Raw genomic sequence first — 10,475 nt, 5'->3', positions numbered from 1 at the left:
GGAAGCACACACGAAGGCACATCGTAATTACATTACCCAAGATTAAAGATAAGGAGAGAATCTTAAAAGCAGCAAGAGAAAAGGAGACAGTTACCTACAAAGGAGTGCCCATAAGACTATGAGCTGATTTCTCCAAAGAAACCTTGCAGGCAAGAAGGGGATGGAAAGTATTCAAAGTTATGAAAGAAAAGGACCTACATCCAAGATGACTCTATCCAGCAAATCTATCATTTAGAATGGAAGGGCAGCTAAAGTGCTTCCCAGATAAGGTAAAGTTGAAGGAGTTTATCATCACCAAGCCTGTATTGTATGATATGTTAAAGGGACTTATCTAAGAAAAAGATGAAGATCAAAAACTATGAACAGTAAAATGATAACAAACTCACAACTATCAACAACTGAACCTAAAATAAAAAATAAACTAAGAAAACAACCAGAACAGAATCACAAAAATGGAGATCAGAGGGGAGGGACAGGAGTGAGAATGAGGGAAAAGGTACAGGGAATAAGAAGCATAAACAGTAGGTACAAAATAGGCAGGGGGGAGGTTAAGTATAGTATAGGAAAACGAGAAGCCAAAGAACTTAAATATATGACCCATGGACATGAACTAAGGGCAGGGGGAATGCTGGTGGGACAGGGGGTACAGGGCAGAGGGGAATAAAGGGGTAGAAAAAAATGGGACAACTGTAATAGCAAAATCAATAAAATATATATTTTAAAAAAGTATGAAATAATTAAATCTTGTTTCTCAAAAAATTTTTTTCCCTAATTCTTTACTTTTTTATCAAGCCTTCAAAGCCTTGCTCAGAGAAGCACTACTAATACTGACAACCAGAGTACCTTACCAGGAGCACATTGTGCCCTGGGCTGCATACTATCAAAATACTATGTTCGATTCTTCTTTTCTGTGTGTATAATGTAGAGCAGGGTGGGGGTGGTGGAGGAAATTATGATAATTAATAAAAAATACATTTTTTAGAAACATTTCCATCCCATGGAAATACAATGTTAAGGCCATATCAAGCTATATATGAAAATGTGAATTTTTTTTAGGTTTTATTTATTTATTTTGAGAGAGGGTAAGGGAGGGAAACTTTGATATACGAGAGAAACATCAATTGGTTGCCTCTTGCAGGCCCTCAATGGCGACCCGGCCCGCAACCCAGGCATGTGCCCTGACCAGAAATCACACCAGAGACCTTTCTTTTCACAGGCCAGCACTCAGTTCCCTGAGCCACACCAGCCAGGGCTGAAAGTTTTATTTATTTTTTAAAAACTAGGCTATGCAGACAATTTAAAGCCATATACGAAGACATTTCCAAAACAAACAAAAGAAAAAGTCTCATCTACAAAATTATTTACATGTTTAGAACCCACATTAAAAAAACACAGCCAATAGGTCCAGTATGGACAGAGAGGACTCTATGGTAACACACTTGGGAAGAGGGCTACTTCCCCGCACATGACGTAAACGAAGAGAGGAAATCCCCACAAGGTATTTAAATGCTCAGAGGTTTTAAGACCTTGTCTTTTAATGGTTTTGAAGGTAAAAAATAAAATCAAACTGGCTTCCACTGGGACATACTAATGGCCTCAAATCAGTGACCACAATCACAAAGCTTCCAAATGGCCCTCCATTTGGGGGACAGAGCAATCTGCAGAAATGATCATTTTTAACGCACTCCCTGCTATCTACACCCGTATAATTACTACAGTATCTTACAAACAACTGTCTTTAAACTCTTTTAAAAATATACAGTTTCCTAAAGATTTCTTTAAAAGTCCAGATTCATCAAAGACTGTAAAAAAAGCCATTATTTCCTAAGGCTACTTCCTTACTCTATTCCTGCTTAAATGCAAAAGCTGACAGTTTCTGATTTGTAGAAAGATCTAAAGGTTTTTGCTTTTTAGGCAAATTCTGATTCTCCGCTGCCTTTTCTTTCTGGTGTTCAGTTTCTTGATTTTCATCAACCACACGTTTTCGCTTCTTTGCTTCAGCTCCATCACTTGCAGTTCCGCCTTTTGCCTTGGTAGCCCATGCCTTTGTCAAAATAGTGGAGAGAAAAAATTTTACTCAATAACAAAGAAATAGTAAGAAAATGATTTAAAAATTTTTTTAGGTAACATTCCTGTATATAAAGTAGCATAATTAGCACTTGAATTGTTAAGCTAATCATTAAGGATTCTCATTGTTAAGAATTTTCTTACTACTTAATTGCAGAGCACATTTAAAAAATGTACATTTTACCTCTATATTTCAATCTAAAATCTGCTTATATTTAACCATATTAAGTTCAAAATACTTTTAAATGTGAAATTTTTTTCATTTTGAGATTGTAGGTTGTAGAAACTAATACAGAAAGATTCCATGTACCCTTTACTCAGTTCCCCCTAATGGTAGAATCTTGCAAAACTGTAGTGCTGTATCACAACAAGGATACTAACATCAAAAATCCCTTTCTAATTCTACTCATTTGAGTGTATGTTTAATTCTATTGTAGGTTCATGTATTTACCATCACACTAAAAAATACAGAACAGTTCCGTCACCACAAGGATGCATAATGTTATGTTGCCCCTACTCCTCATCAAGGTCCCAACTCCTGGCAGTAAGTACTCTGTTATTCATCCCTATGACTTAGTCATTTCAGAGATGTTATATACAATATACATTCTTTTGGGATTGGCCTCTATTCACTAACCAAGTACCTAACAAGCTTCACTCATTTCATCTGTCTCTTAAATATCTTTTAATTTATAATAGTTCCTACTCCTCCTCCTACTTCATATTCTTCCCCATTTATTTATTGTAGAAAAGGAAGATGGAGCTGTAGAATTTCTCACATGAACTGATTGGATGTAAGTAAATGTTTAAGATTTATCTTAAAAATATTGATTACAATTCTAAGTATTCAAAAACAATCACAACTTTTGCCAACTTGCTTCCTTTTACTACACAAGGTCTGATTTATTCAGATGCCATTTTACCTAATTCTTTAGAATTTTTATGCTTTTATAAATACCTATTAAAAATGAGAACCACACAGTTGCTGATGAGATTCTAAATGAAACCAGAGGTGGTTAGACCAGTTTCTTGCTTCCTCATTTTACAATACCTTTACTCATAACACATAGTTTATCATGGCAAGAATCTGTCACCAGGTGCCCATGCTGCACACTGCCATCCCTGGGAAGGTGAAGTCCCAGGGTTTAACTGATACACTACACACATTCCTTCCCAGGGCAACAGAAAGCTGCTCCTCGTCTTCCTTCACCTGGCAGAAATTTACAGGAGGAGCAACAGGTACAAGCCACCTGTTCTCATTTCCATGTAAAAGGCTGGAAACTAACCCCAGCTTTTCTCCCCCAAAGCAGTATTCAGTGTAAATAAATAGCATTTTTAAAAATTCTGCTTACAAGACCCTAAAGTACCAGTCCAAAAAATGTGAATTAACTTCATTTTTATTTATTAAATTTGTTTGTTTTTAATTTGTAAGTAATGGACTTTTTCTTAGGGTAGTCCCCTAACTTAAAATATACAGGAACTTATACAGATGTAAACAATATACCTGCCGCCAAATTAACCATTTGCACTAAGTAATAAATATTATATATTATGTTCCATGCTGACATTTTAGTTATTTAATTTCCTCTCCAAAGTTTATCGGAATGTATTCAATTTTCAAAAACAGAAAAGACATTTTCTGTAAGAATTTTAAAAACCTGTGAATTCAATGAGATCTCAATCTCAGCACAATTATCCTTACCTTCCTTTCTTCAGTGGACAATACTCTAAATCGAAGCATTCCTTCTTTTATTATGTCTGCTTCATCTGAAAAGTCAGGATTGTCAGATAAAATATTACTTCTATTTTCTTCCAGCCACATCTGGAACCCAGTCTTTGGCCTAAAATAGCACAATCATGTGAAAAAAAAGTTATATTTGAAATATAGTTTAAAGTGCTTTATGACTTTTCAGGTTAGTAATTAACCATTACTCTTTGCATAGCTGTGTAAAGTAAGAGGGAAACAATTAATTACACTTGTGAATAACCATATTACATATTACTTAAAACTGCCTGGAAACTGCAGGAATAATGAACTGAAAAATTCTTTGTAAGGTGAGTTCAAAGGGATTACTCACACTTTTGTTTTCCAAGTGCAGCAAACATGAATTTTGCACTGTCAACTCTTTTTCAATGTTGACAGGCTCAAGGTCTCCAATCTCACTTAGCCCCTTTGGCCTAGTAAAATTTTCCATATAGCCTTGGTAGGTTCTTTCTCCATTTCCCAAACCAAGTATTTGAAATCTTCGGGATTTCTGTCAAGCTCTTTAGCCATCCCTTACCCTGACTCTCAAAGGTGACCTGGGAGTGTGGATCCTTTCTTGTGTCATTGTTAGGTAATACATGGACACAGCACACTAGTCAATTTTACTAGATCTCACGTCTGACACAATTGTCTTCAAGTCACAAGAGAGGGCTTAATGCAAACATTGAATATTTACTGAGTATGTTTTGTCTGTATATTCAGTTGATAGTATAAAACACTGAATCTTCTTAAAATTTTCACTAATATCTAAATTGAATTCAGAACAAAACAGAAAAAAACATAGCTATCCCTTCAAATTAAACTGGTTAACAATAATAAGAATAAAATGATGACTTCTTCAATTTAACTGATGCACTTTAAATATATGTAGCATAACAGATCAAGAAATTTGGTAACATATTGCAATGGTGGACAAATAGGATGTGGACAAACAGGGTGTATAAAATGATAACATCAATGCAGAACAATCTGGCAATATCTATCAAACTCAAGTTCACGCTAACTTGAACCATATAGGAATCCATAGGCATATGTCTATGTGAGAAATGACATTCATATAAAGTTACTCTTTACAGCACTATTTGTACTAGCAAAGACCTTTTTCTATCAGTAGAGAACTAAGTAAATTATAGTATATCCATTCAATGTGTATAAAAAGATGAAAGAAACTCTTTGAGCAGTAATCTGAAATGACCTGCAAAAGCTGCTAAGGGGGAAAAAAGCAAGGTACTGAACAATGTGTATGTACATGCATAGATTAACTGTGGAAGGCTATATAAGAAACCTGTTGCAGTGACTACCTGTGAAGAGAGGAACTGGGTAAATAGGAAAGAGATTACCCTTCATCACATCTCTTTTGACTATGTTTCTGCCATGTAACTATATTATCTATTAAAAAAAGAACTAATTATAAAATATAGTGTCCTAATAAAATGTATCTACAATTTAAAACATCCAATTTATCAAAGCATACTTTAACAAGTAATGTAAATAGACATAAATAAGTATTTGTGACTTCTTTAAAATAAGTATTCAGAATGCCCACTGCCAGTGTCAATGAGTGATTTACAATAATAAATAACAGCTGCGTAAGTTTTTTTCTTTTGCTGCTTCTGTATGCCTTTTACTGGGAGACTGTGTCTTGAGAATACTAAATATCTCTGTGTACTGACCTTTGGTTTTCAGTGTTTTGAGGACACATGGCTGGGGTTTCAGATAACGAATTTTCAGGGTTGCCTTCTTTCACTTCGTCGGTCTTATCAGCTTGGGAAGTCCTTTTCTGGAAATAGGAAGCTGCAGATGCCTGTAAAAACAAACATAATGATACTGCAACAAAATCATGTTTTCATATTTTACAAACAAGTTTTGAAAAATGTGGAAGAATATTTATAATTATTTAGAATTCTTATACTAAATGTTAAGCTCTTAAGCTCTCAGAAAATAAGCATGCACACACTCAAAACCCCCCAAAATCATACGTCAAATTCCATGTTTTCTAAATAAATAGAATTAGAAGAAATGGAAAAAGATAAACAATAGATCTATTTCACTCATGACAAATATGGGATGAAATCTGGGAAGTAAAACCAGAACACAGAACAAGGAAGGATTAGAGCTAGGCACTGCAGCAGCTGTCATTACAGAGACACATGCATCAGGACCATCTGGAAAATTTAAAAACAAAAAAAGACCAAAAAACCCCCAGATTGATGCCCAAGTCCCCAGGGTCTAGGTATACATATTTTTAAAAAGTGATTCTGAAGCAAATTCATAATTGAGAACCTCTACCCTCGCTAGATAATCAATTGTAACAACTGGAGCCTCCTGTCTCACACCTGAAACAGGGAACAGAACTAGAGTTAAGACAAAGGGATCGTCTGATGCTTATTGCAGATGTGGGTAGTTGAAACAGTACCTGCTTAGACTTTGGCTTTGGAACTAGAGGCTTTATTACTGGAGACTTTTCATTATTTGTAGCTCGATTAAGTACAGTAGATTTCTTGTATGATTTGTTCATATTGTCTAAAATGTTAGCAGAACGTCCTGAATTCACGGAAATGGCTGGCTCTTTGGGGCTGGCTGATACCTAAAAAACAAACTTGTGTTAACATTTTATGTTTGAAGAAGAAAAAGAATCCCAGTAAGTTTATTTTTCTGTAAAATTTCAGTTAAGTTTGTATTGTAGTCTCATTTTTGAAACTGAATAATCTGGTACAACCCAAATTAAGACTGATCCACATATTCCCAAATACCACATCCCCAAGAAAAACAGGTACTTAAAAGATAAGTAGAAAAGGTAACTTGTGAACCCGCGCTGCTTTTGTCTTTGTTTTCACAAAGACCTGCTGCAGTCTTTAATACCTCCAATCTGGGGAGGGTCATAACGTGGTTTGAAAAGACAGGGTCTGGCAGAAGTTAACGCCTTTGAGTGCGGTTGGTAGGGTACATGAATGTGCGGCATGAGATGGCCAGCAATCTGAACATTTCACCTAGCATGTCATGTGGTGTGCTTGAGTGTGATACTGTTATGTTATAGGATACATGCTTATGATTTTGTAATAAATGATGTTTATATAATAAGATAGGGGCGTTCCTTGTGCCAGACATTGTATTTCTCTGTATGGAAATGTATTTAAATAGAAAATATCACTGGAAAGAGTTTACCTTGAAGGGGTTTACTCGTCCTTGGCTGCCAGAGATAACTGCACCTTTCATAAGAAAGAAACCTTCACTTAATAGTGGTAAAACACAGAGGACCTCTGACTTCTGTAATATTAGATGGAATATTTTAATCTGTATTATATAAAAAGAACCTTACTTTGTAACTTTAAAACTATGAACTACATATGACCTCCTTCCTATTTCCAAGACAAAATAAAAACTATCAGATGGGCACTATTACAACTTGCCCCTATAAAATGCAGCAACCCAATACATACAGATCTATTCTTTTCCTCCTGTCTCCATGCAAGAATGCTGTCCTATTTTAGCTAAGGTTAGTAATTCCTTCCCTTGTGCTCTCCACCTCACCCCTCCTGCTTTGTCAAGACACTTGTCCCATCAATGGCTACATCATCTTTGACTTTTCCCTCGTTATTGGCTGTTCAAGTTTCCTAACTTAAACAAGCAAAAACCAAACAAATCCTCCCTATCCTACATACACCCCCTCCAGCCACCATTTTCTCTCAGCTCTCCACATACAGCCAAATTTCTCCAGAGCTGCCTACAAGCTATTCCCCTTTCCTCACTACTCTCATGTTTCAACATCCACCATAACATGGCTTCCAGCCATACTATCCTACAGAATCTGCCCTTGCAAAGAACTCAATAAAACTCTATGTAGCCAAATCTGGTGGATACTTTTCAGTCATCATCTTATGTTCCCCCTCGACAGCACTCTGCATAGCTGAGAGTTCCTTTCTCCCCGACACTGTCTCGTTCCTTGACTTCTCAGACACTGCATTTACCCCTTGCTTACCTCCTTCTTCCCTGGTCTTACTCTATGTCGATGGTTCACTCTCCTCCTCTCCCTCTACCTTATTTGTAAATGTTGGGATTCCCTAGGCCTGAGCTCATTTTCCTCCTCACTTTATACCCTCCCCAAGGCTCCCTTACCCATGCCCATGGTTTAAATTGCCATACTTATGCCAACGATTTTCACTTACATCTCCATCCCAGAGATACTATTTTCCTGAGCTCCTGACCCAATATCCAATAGTAATTCATCATCTTCCTATCAACGGCTGTGTTTCCCTTGTGCTTCCTGACTCAGTACACGGCACCATCATTCACTCAAGTACAGAAGCCGAGAAACTGAGTCATTTTTCACACCTGGACTTCTACACTCTCTACGTCATCTTCTGAACTACCTCCTCAGTTCTTCCCATTCTTTCTACCATCACCACCACCCTAGTCGAGGCTTCTTTTCGATCTCCCTTGGACTGCCTCCGTAGTCTCTTAATATGCCTTCCTCCTCTGCCGTGTGGCCTGCTATGCATTCTATGCCCCTGCCTAAACCTATGGCCTCCCAGCAACCTTAGCTTAAAGATCAAAGCTGTTACTGCGGACTACGTGAATCTGCCGGATCTGGCTCCCGCCCATTGCTCCCAAACCGCTCAGCACCACTTCCTCTTTGCTCTCTGTGCTCTTCGTGTCACTCTCACAAGTCGTCACACATGTTCTCTCTCTGCTTCCACCCACGTTTGCCTACCGTACTCGTATCAGTCGGGTGTCTGCTAAAAACACTCCATGAGGCCTTACTGGGAGCCCCAACCTGCCTCCCACCACAGAATAAATTACAGCCACCTGTTATATGCTCTTTCAATACTCTGCACACATTTTTAAAGATAATTTTTTAAATCACAGTAATATGTACATAGTTTAAAAAGCCAATCAGTTATATAAGCTTTAGACAGGGATCAACCATGCATACCTGCTTGACTTCTGTACCCCTTCATCTAGTCAAATACCTGACACACAATAGGCATTTAATATTTGTTAAGCAACCATGGTTTCACAAACATCACTGAAAAACAACCCCTCCCCCAACAAACAAACAAAAAACCCCAGGCCCTAAAGGGTAAAGTGTAGTTGAGTAGATGTATCACTTTAAAGACTACTTACAAAATTTTCTTGATGTTACAAAATTACAAATATTTCTTACCTGACTTAATGGGCAGCACATCAGAGGAATTTGTGCTTTTGGAAAATGGGTTCTGTCCTAAATATAATGGGAAGATAAAGTTATCCTCTAAAATCATCAGATAGATAGCTTGAAAAAGTGAGTACAGCAGCCTCCCCGTCATCCCTGAGGGATATGTTCCAAGACCCCTAGTAGATGCCTGAAACCAAGAATAGTACTGAACCCTCTATGTACTATATTCTTTTCCTATACATACAAGGTGGGGCAAAAGTAGGTTTACAGTTGTGAGTATGCGAAAGTTTATTCGTGTATGATTATTTAATTATTGTATTATTTCTCATATGAACTGTAAACCTACTTTTGTCCCATCCTTCACATACCTACGATAAAATTTCATTTCTAAATTAGGCACAGTAAAAAATAAGCAATGATAATAAAATAGAACAATTATAACAATCTACTGTACTAAAAGTTATGTGAATGTGGTCACTCATTTCAGGGGATTTTTGCTGAAGTCTTCTAAAGGCTCAATGCATTCTGGGGCAACAGGCTGCCATCAGCCAGAACACATTTTCTGTTCATGTCTTCCACCCACATCTTAACAAGGCATTTACCACACACTGTGGCCATAACTTTTGCACTTTGAGGTGTGACTGAAAAACCAGCATAAATTTCTTTTTTCTTGGTCGCGATTTCACAGATAGAAAATTCATTCTTACCATAGATCTCAGCAACCTCAGCATACAATTTTTTCTTTCCCTATGAAGTCAAGAGCTTTCACCTTTTCACGTAAAAGAAGGACGTTATAGCTTCTCCTTAACATATCTGAATTGCCAGCATCACGACTCTCGTGCTTTGGGACCATTAAGTGAAATGACAGCTACTTGAACACAGGCACTGTGATACCACAGTTGACGTGATATGTGAGTGACCAAATGACTAATGGGTGAGTGATATATACAGTGTAAATACGCTGGACAAAGGAATAATTCACATCCCTGGTGGGATGGATCAGAGGGTGCAAGATTTCATCATGCTACTTGGAATGACACAATTTAAAACTTATGAATTATGTATTTCGAGAACTTTCCATTGAATATTTGGGATCGCAGTTGACTGTGGGTAACTGAAACCGTGAAAAGCAAAACCATGGATAAGTAGGACTACTATATTCAATTTTCCTAGCTCAGTAAATTAGGGAAAGCCCCACACATAACATTTCTCATCTTTAAAATGCCTTAAAAATGTACTTTACCCTGCTTAGGTATTTCTGATTTTTCTTCTATATCATCAGCTTCCATAGTATCATCAGCTTCTCCAGTGTCTTCTGCAGCTTCTTCAGCTTCATTTCTGAGCCTTGGCTGACTCCACTCTGTAGGAGTATTACTATAACTAAAAAAATAATATTATTCAACTATGCAGCAGAAAGAAAGAAAGAACTCCTACCCTTCACGACAGCATGGATGGAACTGGAGAGCATTATGCTAAGTGAAATAAGCC

The 10,475-nt window shown here is 37.1% G+C and overlaps 1 protein-coding gene across 1 annotated transcript in view; it reads right to left on the bottom strand.

Moving 5' to 3' along the window:
- Nucleotides 1-1,703: 1,703 nt before the first annotated feature.
- The window catches only part of WDHD1 (WD repeat and HMG-box DNA binding protein 1), a 41,375-nt gene continuing 32,603 nt past the window's right edge, over nucleotides 1,704-10,475 (bottom strand). Inside the window, exons 17-23 of the mRNA XM_054567540.1 lie at nucleotides 10,231-10,367; nucleotides 8,997-9,053; nucleotides 6,998-7,041; nucleotides 6,249-6,419; nucleotides 5,506-5,636; nucleotides 3,770-3,908; nucleotides 1,704-2,044 (exon numbers count right to left, since the gene is read on the bottom strand). Of these exons, the coding sequence (XP_054423515.1) occupies nucleotides 1,844-2,044; nucleotides 3,770-3,908; nucleotides 5,506-5,636; nucleotides 6,249-6,419; nucleotides 6,998-7,041; nucleotides 8,997-9,053; nucleotides 10,231-10,367 (880 nt within the window). The 3' untranslated portion in view covers nucleotides 1,704-1,843. The remainder of the gene's footprint in view (nucleotides 2,045-3,769; nucleotides 3,909-5,505; nucleotides 5,637-6,248; nucleotides 6,420-6,997; nucleotides 7,042-8,996; nucleotides 9,054-10,230; nucleotides 10,368-10,475) is intronic.

Source organism: Pteronotus mesoamericanus, unplaced genomic scaffold (genome assembly GCF_021234165.1).
Source record: "Pteronotus mesoamericanus isolate MK-2021 breed Mesoamerican mustached bat unplaced genomic scaffold, CSHL_Meso_final contig_182, whole genome shotgun sequence".
Classification (NCBI taxonomy): domain Eukaryota; kingdom Metazoa; phylum Chordata; class Mammalia; order Chiroptera; family Mormoopidae; genus Pteronotus; species Pteronotus mesoamericanus.
The sequence above is the reverse complement of the archived record's forward strand: the minus strand, read 5'-3'. Positions and strand labels throughout refer to the sequence as shown.